This window comes from Rhagoletis zephyria, unplaced genomic scaffold, assembly GCF_001687245.7.
Source record: "Rhagoletis zephyria isolate East Lansing unplaced genomic scaffold, Rhagoletis_zephyria_1.1 Rzeph_scaffold_02967, whole genome shotgun sequence".
Taxonomy (NCBI): domain Eukaryota; kingdom Metazoa; phylum Arthropoda; class Insecta; order Diptera; family Tephritidae; genus Rhagoletis; species Rhagoletis zephyria.
In genome coordinates this window covers 46760-59637 of record NW_016160051.1, presented here as the reverse complement: position 1 = coordinate 59637, position 12878 = coordinate 46760, and the positions used below count along the sequence as shown (strand labels likewise).

Here is a 12878-nt window from a genome sequence, read left to right as displayed (position 1 = left end):
GGTTTTCGATAGAGATGGTGATTTTTCACGATTGCTAAATTTTTTTAATATTTCAAATACCGAAAAAATTAACTGAACTCTCAAGAAAAACGAAAAATTCATATAAAACGACGGACCGGAAATAGAAATGAAATTTTCTTCTACCAAAATTTCTTAAATCAGTTTGCAGCTCTCAAGAAAAAAAATGCTCGTATATTTATTCCCTCATGAAAATTTACAGCAAAAGCAAAGCGCTTTTTCAAGCAACAGAAATTATAATAAATATTTCTTATAATTTCCTTGAGAGTTGGATTCTTAGCTTTAAGATACAGATTGTATTTGAGGTTATTAGCTTTAGGGGGGGTTTGAACCCCAAAACCCACCCCTTGTGTGCGCTAATGAATGGGACCAATTTGAACGTAATATTAGTCTGATTTCAAAAATTTTCAACTTCTTGCTTTTGTGTTGCAAGTACAATAATTATTCCGAGTTTGGTGCAATTTGATAGAACGGTTACCGAGCTACACATTTGTATGTGGTCATAAATAGACGTTTCCACGCCCATTTTCCAAAAATTAGTTTCACACGTATTTTCTGCTAAGAATTTATTGATGTTTGCAATTATGAATAAATTTACTGTGTGTGTGTGTGTGTGGTTACTGTCCCATTTTAAAAATTTTCAGCCGTTCGATGTTTTTTACCAAGGTCAACTACTGTGCCAGGTTTGGGAGCGGTTACCGAGACATACGTACATGGACGTGGCTACGCCCATTTCCCCAAAAATTCATAATATGTATTCTTATTTTCCCCCAAGAGATCATTGTAACTACAAATTTTGAGTGAATAAGCTTCAGTAGTTACAAAAATATTGCAGTTTTCGTATTTGAGGCATTTCATGTCACCGCGGCCACCTCTGTGCGCGACCTCTCAGGATTTGGATGAAAGTTGAAGAGAGTGAAGGTCTAGGTGACATGAATATACGTGCAGCAAATTTTGCCGATATGATAACACTCTTTTATTACAATAAGAACTAAAAAAAAAATATTTATTGATTTAAAGATTCGTTAAATAAGGATGTGAAGTTCCCCAACTTGATGTTATTTAACGTTTTAAACTAGCTTAAAATAAGATTAAAGTAATTGGCACGTAGTCGTAGTCGAAGTTGAGTCGGTTAGTTGCTGTTATTTTTTACAGGAATCCCATTGGAAACATACAGCACCCCATTGGTATAGGGCTTCGGGTGTACGGCCTTTCTTCTTTCAAAAATATACAATTTCATTAAATTTCAATTTCAAGTGACATTATAGACAATGTTGTTATGCAACAGAAAACAGTTTTCTCGCTCCCTCTTGCCAAAATCGGTTCCNGTTTTTACACGCCTTTCCTCTTTCAAAAAAATTACAATTTCATTAAATTTCAATTTCAAGTGACATTATAGACAATGTTTTTATGCAACAGAAAACAGTTTTCTCGCTCCCTCTTGCCAAAATCGGTTCCCTTAGCAAGGCACTGTGTGTGGGTTCGTATGTGTGTGCAAAGCTTTTGTAAGGGAGCTAAGGGAGTATCAAAATTCTAATGTCACTAATGAGCAAAGCTTTAATTATTGAATCATGGTTTCTATGTAAAAATAAAAATTTTAAAATTGCTATAATCAAAAAAGCTAAAAAAAATCAAAAGAAAATTCTTGATCTTGATCTTGATCTTTATCTCGATCTTGACCTTGATCTTGATCTTGATCTTGATCTTGATCTTGATCTTGATCTTGATCTTGATCTTGATCTTGATCTTGATCTTGATCTTGATCTTGATCTTGATCTTGATCTTGATCTTGATCTTGATCTTGATCTTGATCTTGATCTTGATCTTGATCTTGATCTTGATCTTGATCTTGATCTTGATCTTGATCTTGATCTTGATCTTGATCTTGATCTTGATCTTGATCTTGATCTTGATCTTGATCTTGATCTTGATCTTGATCTTGATCTTGATCTTGATCTTGATCTTGATCTTGATCTTGATCTTGATCTTGATCTTGATCTTGATCTTGATCTTGATCTTGATCTTGATCTTGATCTTGATCTTGATCTTGATCTTGATCTTGATCTTGATCTNCAATTCTAATGTCACTAATGAGCAAACCTTTAATTATTGAATCATGGTTTTTATGTAAAAATAAAAATTTTAAAATTGCTATAATCAAAAAAGCTAAAAAAAATCAAAAGAAAAATCTTGATCTTGATCTTGATCTTGATCTAGATCTTGATCTTGATCTTGATCTTGATCTTGATCTTGATCTTGATCTTGATCTTGATCTTGATCTTGATCTTGATCTTGATCTTGATCTTGATCTTGATCTTGATCTTGATCTTGATCTTGATCTTGATCTTGATCTTGATCTTGATCTTGATCTTGATCTTGATCTTGATCTTGATCTTGATCTTGATCTTGATCTTGATCTTGACCTTGATCTTGATCTCAATCTTTATCTTGATCTTGATCTTGGTCTATCTTGATCTTGATCTTGGTCTTGATCTTGATCTTGATCTCGATCTTGATCTCGACCTTGATCTTGATCTTGATCTTGATCTTCATCCTGATCTTGATGTTGATCTTCATATAGATCCTCATCTTGATCTTGACCTTGATCTTCATCTTCATCTTCATCTTCATGCTTATCTTAGCACAAAGCTACCTACATATCAAATTTTAAGCAAATCAGACAATAAATACTGAAATTTTTTCGAATATATCAGTCCCTGGTCAACTTCCCGGAAAAAAAGATCCTATATGCTAACCTAGGCAAAAGGCCACCTACGTACCAAATTTTAAGCAAATCGGACCATAATAAGATTTTTTCAATCGGTCTCTGGTCCAGTTTTCGGAAAAAAAGGGTCCTATATGCTAATTTAGGGAAAAGGCTACCTACGTACCAATTTTTAAGCAAATCGGACCATAAATACGAACTTTTCGAATAGATCGGTCCCTGGTCCACTTTCCAAAAAAAAAGGATCCAAAATCTACCTACGTACCAAATTTTAAAAAAATCGGACTATAAATAAGATTTTTTCGAATAGATCGGTCCCTGGTCCACTTTCCGGAAAAAAGGCTCAGATTTGCTAATCTAGGCAAAAAGCTACCTATGTACTTAATTTTAAGCAAATCGGACCATAAATACGATTTTCTCGAATAGATCGGTCCCTGGTCCACTCTCCGAAAAAAAGAATCCTATTTGCTAATCTAGGCAAAAAGCTACCTATGTACCAAATTTGAAGGAAATCGGACCATAAAAACGAGTTTTTCCAATAGATCGGTCCCTGGTCCACTTCCCGGGAATAAAGGATCCTATATGCTAATCTAGGCAAAAAGCTACCTACGCACCAAATTTTAAGCAAATTCGTCCATAATAAGACTAGAATTTTAAGCAAATCGGACCATAAATACGATTTTTTCGAATAGATCGGTCCCTGGTCCACTTCTCGTAAAAAAGACCCGATATGCTAACCTAGGCAAAAAGCTACCCACGTGCTGAATTTTTAGCAAATCGGACCATAAATACGATTTTTCCGAATAACCCAGGCAAAAAGCTACCTACGTACCAAATTTTAAACAAATCGGACCATAATACGATTTTTTCGAATAGATCGGTCCCTGGTCCACNAATCTTTATCTTGATCTTGATCTTGGTCTATCTTGATCTTGATCTTGGTCTTGATCTTGATCTTGATCTTGATCTCGATCTTGATCTCGACCTTGATCTTGATCTTGATCTTGATCTTCATTCTGATCTTGATGTTGATCTTCATATAGATCTTCATCTTGATCTTGATCTTGATCTTCATCTTCATCTTCATGCTTATCTTAGCAAAAAGCTACCTACATATCAAATTTTAAGCAAATCAGACAATAAATACTGACATTTTTTCGAAAATATCAGTTCCTGGTCAACTTCCCGGAAAAAAAGATCCTATATGCTAACCTAGGCATATGTTTGGTCAAAAATATTGGTCTTCGAAAAAGACATGCAAAATCCAACGGATACATTAAAAAATCATTTTTTGTACCATTTATTATACTAATATTATAGATTTTGAAACGAGAAACACGATTCCACTGTTTAAAAAACGAAAAAAAATGTCAACCCCTCAATTTGAAAAATGCATTACATATTGCATTTTTTATGATTTGCATGCAGCTGTGCATCCTTCACACAATTTTAGTGCTATTTAAGACCTTTAATTTAAGCCAAGGTAGAAGTCTGAGAACTAAATTGTTACGATTCTGAAATTTCATTCGACATTTTACGCAATTTTTTTTCTAATTTCGGAGTAAAAACTAGCNGAAAAAGTACATGTTTTTAGCCTAAAACATGGTAGTTGCTGAAAGCTATTTATGTGCAAAATTTCATTAAAATCGGGCCAGCCGTTCGCGAGATTACCTGTTACAAAAAATAGATAGGTTATAAATAAATTATATTTTTATAAATCATGTTTTCAGTCATATGTTTGGTCAAAAATATTGTTCTTCGAAAAAAAACATGCAATATCCAACGGATACATTAAAAAATCATTTTTTGTACCATTTATTATACTAATGTTATAGATTTTGAAACGAGAAGCACGATTCCACTGTTTAAAAAACGAAAAAAAATGTCAACCCCTCAATTTGAAAAATGCATTACATATTGCATTTTTTATGATTTGCATGCAGCTGTGCATCCTTCACACAATTTTAGTGCTATTCAAGACCTTTAATTTAAGCCAAGGTAGAAGTCTGAGAACTAAATTGTTACGATTCTGAAATTTCATTCGACATTTTACGCAATTTTTTTTCTAATTTCGGAGTAAAAACTAGCACAGCAGTCTCGAAGTTTGGTTTAAAATTGTTATAACTTGGCTCTTAGACGGCCTAAAGGCTCAACTTAAAGGTCTTGAAATGCACTTATTGTTCGAGGGATATAAAAGTAAGTGAAGGATGCACAGCTGCATGCAAATCATAAAAAATGCAATATATAATGCATTTTTCAAATTGAGAGGTTGACATTTTTTTCGAATTTTGAACAGTGGAATAGTGTTTCTCATCTCAAAATCTATAATACTAGTATAATAAGAAATATATTCCTTTTTGGTTTTGGAATAAATCCCGTAGATTTTTCCCCTATTTCAGCCCTCCCCCCTTCCCTTCCCGTATATCCGGCCCTGCTAATGATATATAATTGTTTATACCTAAAAGGTATGGTTTAGCCATAAAAGGGGTGTAAAGAAAACATGATTGCCTATTTATATATAAGATTAGAAAATGCTGGCAGGGATGATTTACATACATTTTCGTATAAAAAATATTTAGATATGTATAAAAGTGAAATTATGATTAATGCTACTTTACTTTCCTCTCCTCATTTTTCTGTTCCAGTTTTGGGAAATCATCTCAGAGGAGCACGGAATCGACAGCAATGGTATTTACAACGGCGACAGTGATTTGCAATTGGAGCGAGTCAGCGTTTACTACAACGAAGCTTCAGGTAAAAAAAATTAAATGGCAAAACATTAAAACTATTGTAACCACAAAAGCAAAATATTAAAGCCTTATTCGCAATTTGAAATTTGCTACAATGTAATTTCAATTGTTTTTCACATTGTCATAAAAACGACTACAAACAAAATTCGCACCACTCTAGCATCACATGATGGTAATTTAACCCAGGTACTTCTTCATGGTATCGATGACGTGATTTTTTTGTTTCAAGTTTTATAGGCCCTCCATAGGCAATTACTCTGACGAGGTAATCATGTCACAAAATATATTGCCAATGGAGATCGATTATTGCTAATGGGCGTCAATATATGTCAGAGCTTATTGCTAGAAATCTTTTCTGGCAATCTAGTAGTTTGACACTCATTTAATTAGTTTTACCTCTTTTTATGTTATATGAATTACTGAAGAAGTGAAACTATATTTTATTTTTATTAAATTAACATCAATAAAAAAAATCACTACAACGCGTCCAAAATAACCGTAATTGTCTCAACGAAGGAGTGCATTAGTGTACGAAGAGTAAGGTGTACCATCCAGGGTTAAGCCTGCACTAAACTCTTAGCCGCATTCCGACACGACTGTTTGGATGCAATTTGAAGCCGACGTAAATATGTTTATCAATATTGTACTCATTAAGGGTAAATTGACCAGAAGATTCACAAAAGCACACATAAAAATAATTGAAAATGATCACTAAGCGACGAAGAATTTGGGTCTAGCCAAATGAGTCAGGCCAGCAAGATAATTTGTACGCAAGTAAATATGCACTTGATTTTCATTGCTGGCTAGGTTCAATATGTTCTACATATATATAAGTAATGGACAATGTGGGGATATTTCGTCCCCATTTCTGCTACTTATTTGGTCAACATTGAGTAGGTATGTATGTATGTATATATGTAAGTACATTCTTATTTAAGTACATATGCCTCCTAAAGGTTTGGTGCACCCATGCGTGGAAAAACGAGGTGGAGCACGTGCGGCTCATTTCGAACACTTCATAATTCTGCTATTGCCTCAGTGCGTTAATTTGAAAGGCAGTACATCTGACGTTTTATATTTACTTACATATTATCAATAGTATAGTATACAAAGCAGTTTACTGCAACAAGTTTTATAATGTTTACGGGTATTTATGAGTAGAACAACCCCACAAACCTATTCTGTTAGAAGATATTGTGAAAGTGGCTTTCATTTTCTATGTACGTACATTCATATGTATGTATGTATGTACCAGTGTTGTCAAAAAGCACTTATTTCTCAATGCATAGTGTTTTAGTGTTAATGTAAAAAATAATGCATTAATTTTTGAAATTTAGTGCAAATAAAAATTTCAAAGCATTAACTCCGAAGAAATAATATTCACATTTTTTGCATTAACATTCTTCTTCTTAAGCGATTTTGGCCGAGTTCAACAAAGCACGCCAATCGTTTCTTTCCTGTGTCAACTGACGCCAGTTGGAAATACCAAGTGAAACCAAGTGCTTTTCCACCTGGTCTTTCCATCTCAGTGGGGGTCTCCCTCTTCCTCTGCTACCACCTGCGGGTTCCGAGTTGAATACTTTCAGAGCTGGAGTGTCGGCGTCCATTCGAACGACATGGCCAAGCCAGCGGGGCCGCTGTATTTTAATTCGCTGTTCTATGTCCATGTCGTTGTAAAGCTCATACAGCTCATCATTCCATTGTCTGTGGTACTCGACATCGCCAATGCGTAAAGGCCTGTTATCTTCCGCAAAATCTTTGAGGAGTAATTTACAGAGGGCGATCTTTGTACGACGAGAGAGGACTTTACTTCTCAATTGCCTACGCAGTCCAAAGTAGCACTTGTTGGCAAGAGTGATTCCTTTAACATTAGATAATATTTTTAAATTACATAACTGTAATGCAATAAGTTGTTGCATTAAATGTATAACCAGCATTAAAAACCCATTAACTAATTTTATTTTCAAGAAATATTATTTGTGGACGTAGAGGGTTGCACTTTCTGGTCAAAAATATACATATAGTGCTTATCATAACTTTGCGACATTTTCATATTGACAAAATTTGACCATTTATCTTAATATTACATAATTTTGATTATTTTGGTTTTTGTTTAATAAAAGTTTTTTCTTTAACAAAAACCATAAAAATCCAAACTTTTGTGCAAAATTGAAAAAAAAATCAAAAAACTTTTGTAAAAATTTCGTGTTTTTAATTAAATTTTTTTGAAATAATTTGAATATTTATGCATTTTGTAGCCAATTCAATTTTAGTACAACAAAGTGCAATTTTAAAGTAGCTGGGAATTAACGTTGATTTTTGGGATTTTTTGTTGATGTAATTTTCTTCCATACGAAGTATTTTCAACGATTTTTTTATATAGAGAAAATGAGCAACACCTTCAAAAAAATGAAAAAATTCCCAAAACTCAACGGTAAGTCGGAGCTACTTTAAACTTGCATTTTGTTACAAAAATAAAATTGAATGGGCTACAAAACTGAATACTCAGAATATTTTTAAAAATCAAATTAAAACTTTGCATAAAGATTGAAATTTGGACTTATATAGTTTTTGTTTTGTTACTGCTCCACTATAGAGAATGTTAGAGACTCGGCTAGGCTAAGCAATATACTCTCAAAGGAACACACCAATTTATCATTTATTAAAGGGATAAATGATATATGGACAAGCTCTATTGATAAAACCGCAGAAATGCTAGTGCAATCCCTCTTCCCAGGCTGTAAACAGCATGAAGCAACACTAGGTGGAACAGAACTTCCAAACACACCTAGTAGGGTACTGGAATCAACAATAAGCATAGAGAAGATCATCTATGCAATAAATGGTTTCTCTCGTTTTAAATCCCCTGGCCGGGGTGGTATAATAACGGCCATGTTACAGCAATCAAAGGAGCGAAAAGCGCCGCTTCTTGGATCTCTTTATAAAGCCTGTATGTATTAGTATGAACTATGTCCCCCGGAGTTGGAGACGAGTCAAAGTAGTGTTCTTTCCAAAACCGGATAGGAAGAACCACGAAACGGTAAAGGTGTTCTTCAAACACTGGAAAGATTGATAGACATATACATAAGATCGCTATTGGTAAAAGAATTCCTATCAACAGCGCAACACGCTTACATCAAAGGTAATCGACGTAATCGGCTTTGCATGATGTGGTCGGATTTATAGAAAAGTATGGTATTTTCGAGGCTACTTCGGCACTTTCGGGACAGTTTTAGGATTTTCGGTATTCTATGGACAATTTGGGGAATCTCGGGCTCAGTTTAGGACTAGTTCGGGTCCAATGCGGGTGTAGTTTCGGACCAGTTTTGGACTACTATGCTTTTAGTTTAGGACTATTCACTAACTGTGGATGTATTTTGAAACGGAAACTCACACTTTAAATGAAATGGACGTGAACTGGTGCCAAGCTAGCCCCGAACTCGGCCTGAACTCTCCACAACAAGTCCAGAATTGGTCACGAACTAGGCTTCAGTTTGTTCGGACCTAAGCACAAATTAGTCCCAAACTAGTCCCGAACAAGATTTCAACTGGTCCCAAACTGAATAAGAACTAGGCCCGAACTGGTTTCGAACTATTATTATTATGAGTCATGAGCACTGCGGTCTCTAAGGTGTAAGTTGTGAATAGCTTTTTACCCTATACGTGAATGCTTTTAATATAGACTAGCACTTTCGTGGTCTTTTTGTTCTACACTTATAAACACATATATAAGATTTCTTTTACTAAGGTGTTTAGCCACTCCTAAATACCCAAGTTTTTTTACCTGAATATTTAGCAACTCCGAAATAGCAAATTTTTAGTTGAGTATCTAATTTTCTTTTTGAAATTGAATATTTGGACATCTCCAAATACTAAGTACTTGAGTAGTACTTAAGTAAGTAAGTACTTTAGTATTCAAAGTGGTACTCTCAATCAGGGACGTGAACCGGATGAAAAATTTGTTTGGTTCGGTTCAGCGGTTCGAACCGTTTTTGCACTTTTGGATTGGTTCGTCAAAGCGGTTTTTTTGGTCTTTGAACCGGAGTTTCGGTTCGGTTCAACGGTTCGAAAAACAAAAAAAAATACGCGCAAGTTTAAGTGTCAAGTGTCAAGTGCAACAACGCGCAAGGTTAAGGGTCAAGTGTCTGTCAAATGAGATGGGTTGCCTTTACATTTGATATTGTCACATGGTAAACAAACATGATGGGTATTACCATGTTTACCAAAAAGTAAAAAACTGGGAACATTTATCTATTGAAAATTGGTTGAAATGAACCTTTCAATCTTTATAGAAAGTGGTTCGATTTTCGGTTCAGATCAAACATTTGTGGAAAATTTCGGTTCGGTTAATGGTTCAGTTAATTAATAGAAAAGAGCGGGTTTCCGGTTCAAAACCGTTTCGGTTCAAAACCGGTTCACGTCCCTGCTCTCAATACAACAGTATTTAGGCACGCCCATCACTGTTTTTATTAATGCAAACCAGGAAAATTATTGAAAATTTTTATGCATTAATTTCATCAGGAGTATATCGTCGTTTAAAGTGCAAAACCGCGTATCAACAAAATGCAAAACCNGTATTTAGGCACGCCCATCACTGTTTTTATTAATGCAAACCAGGAAAATTATTGAAAATTTTTATGCATTAATTTCATCAGGAGTATATCGTCGTTTAAAGTGCAAAACCGCGTATCAACAAAATGCAAAACCGCGTATCAGCAAAATGCCAAACCGCGTATGTGAAGTTGTAGAAATTATTTTCTTGAGCGTAAAAACACTTATATTTCAAAATAGTTCTCTTTTTTATAAAGCAATCGCTTTCTAGCTAGTATATTTCAGGACGAATGGATAAGGATTGAGCCAAGAGCTTGTGTGAGCAAATCCAATTTTTGGCAGCCAATGTCAGTTACGCGATTTTGCAGAATGACGATACGCGGTTTTGTACTTTAAACGACGATATCGTGGATGCTTTATAAAAAAGAGAACCATTTTGAAATATGAGTGTTTTTACGCTCNCGTCGATGCTTTATAAAAAAGAGAACCATTTTGAAATATGAGTGTTTTTACGCCCTAGAAAATAATTTCTACAACTTCACATACGCGGTTTTGCATTTTGCTGATACGCGGTTTTGCATTTTGTTGATAGAGGGTTTTGAACTGTAGGCGACGATATGTATTTTTAAGAATTAATGAATTAAAATTTTATTTAGCAATGGATTTTCAAAATTAATGCAATAATATTTTAATTAGTATAAAATTTCAAAAATTAATGCATTTGCGCAAGTCTGTATATACACACAGTTTATTCAATATTTTACTTTTGTTTCTTATATTTTTATTTCATAACTTATTTACACTTTCTGCTAATGGAAACTCCGTGCCGATTATTTACAAAACCTTTTATTATTGTTATTTCGTAGCTGTAACGCGTTCCTCCGGAGGAAAGTATGTACCTCGTGCTATCCTACTCGATCTTGAGCCCGGTACCATGGAGTCGGTGCGCTCTGGTCCCTATGGACAACTTTTTCGACCTGATAACTTTGTTTTCGGTCAATCGGGAGCTGGCAATAACTGGGCTAAGGGTCATTACACCGAAGGTGCTGAATTGGTGGATAATGTTTTGGATGTGGTGCGTAAGGAGTGCGAGAACTGTGACTGCTTGCAGGTAAATTATATTTTTCTAAAGTTAGTATTTACATTTAATACTCTCAGTTTATTTTGCGTCTTCCTTAGGGCTTTCAGTTGACACACTCATTGGGCGGTGGCACGGGCTCTGGCATGGGCACATTACTTATATCGAAGATACGCGAAGAATATCCTGATCGTATAATGAACACCTACTCAGTGGTGCCTTCGCCAAAGGTATCTGATACCGTCGTCGAACCATACAATGCGACCCTGTCCATCCATCAATTGGTGGAAAACACTGATGAGACTTATTGTATTGACAACGAGGCGCTTTACGATATTTGTTTCCGCACTCTGAAGGTATCCAACCCAAGTTACGGTGACCTCAACCACCTTGTATCGCTTACAATGTCTGGTGTGACCACCTGTCTGCGTTTCCCTGGTCAACTAAACGCAGATCTACGTAAATTAGCTGTCAACATGGTGCCCTTCCCCCGACTACACTTCTTCATGCCCGGCTTTGCGCCGCTAACATCGCGTGGCTCTCAACAATATCGCGCTCTGACTGTGCCCGAATTGACACAGCAAATGTTTGACGCAAAGAATATGATGGCTGCCTGCGATCCCCGTCATGGTCGTTATTTGACCGTCGCTGCCGTTTTCCGTGGTCGCATGTCAATGAAGGAGGTGGACGAACAAATGTTAGCTGTGCAGAATAAGAACAGCTCATACTTCGTGGAATGGATACCAAACAATGTGAAGACTGCAGTGTGTGACATCCCACCCAAGGGACTGAAGATGTCCTCAACTTTCATTGGTAATACCACTGCCATACAAGAGCTCTTCAAACGTATTTCCGAGCAATTTTCAGCGATGTTTAGGCGTAAGGCCTTCTTGCATTGGTATACCGGCGAAGGTATGGATGAGATGGAGTTCACCGAGGCAGAAAGCAACATGAACGATTTAGTATCCGAATACCAGCAATATCAGGAAGCTACCGCAGATGATGAATTCGATCAGGATGTGAATCAAGAGGAGGTGGAAGGCGATTGTATTTAATGTAGAGACCAGAGGAATGAGGAGCGTGCGTAGTGCGGCGGGAAGGAGAACAATTGCAAACCTTGGGATCGGAGAACGGTTGGAGCTACCGGGTATACACTTCGATTGGAGAGAGAGATACGAAAACTGTGGCATACTTTAGTGCACCTATACATATCAGCTCATCTCAAGAATTTTCGCCCGCAGCATTTACGTTCATGACTGGAAGCGATACATTTTTTTAAGCAAAAAGCAACCAAATCAAATTAAATCTAGTATTTCATACGTCAAAGTAAAGGTTCCACTGTCAATCGAGTTATATATACAATATCTACACACCGTCACCTTAATATAGAAAGGCCCTAACTCATTTTCGTTTCAAATCCAGTATTGTACAAAAGTCTGCCGATAACTCTGTAAGCACCTCCTGGATTTTAAAAATATCTAGTACAGTATAAAATTAGTTACATTCTTAAATAAAAACAGCCTTTAAACGAAATTCGCAGCAAAAATACTCGATTTTCTATGGAGTTTTTTCATCAATCCGTAAAGGAACAAATGTTTTATATATGGCTTTTATATATTAAGGTAACGATATGTACATATGTATTGATAACGCGCATATAATTGAAAATATCGGCACACATAAACTCAGGCAAGCACACATACATATTCAAACAAGCCGGTGTGTTTATATTTAGTCCAAGTTTGAAAAAAAAAAT

General features: G+C 35.7%; 1 protein-coding gene across 1 annotated transcript; it reads left to right on the top strand.

Moving 5' to 3' along the window:
• The first annotated feature begins 5392 nt into the window (after positions 1 to 5392).
• On the top strand, positions 5393 to 12802 carry LOC108368135 (tubulin beta-3 chain). The gene is made up of 3 exons (XM_017622916.1): positions 5393 to 5497; positions 10911 to 11155; positions 11224 to 12802. The coding sequence occupies exons 2-3, from the start codon at positions 10979 to 10981 to the stop codon at positions 12175 to 12177; spliced, it is 1131 nt and encodes a 376-aa protein (XP_017478405.1). The 5' UTR covers positions 5393 to 5497; positions 10911 to 10978; the 3' UTR covers positions 12178 to 12802.
• The last annotated feature ends 76 nt before the right edge of the window (positions 12803 to 12878 follow it).

What these genes read in the sequence shown, in the direction of transcription:
- LOC108368135 (XM_017622916.1), top strand. Translation starts at nt 10,979, where the DNA reads ATGGAGTCGGTGCGCTCTGGTCCCTATGGACAACTTTTTCGACCTGAT. An exon ending in AGAACTGTGACTGCTTGCAG is followed by an intron (nt 11,156 to 11,223) that starts GTAAATTATATT and finishes CGTCTTCCTTAG; the next exon opens with GGCTTTCAGTTGACACACTC.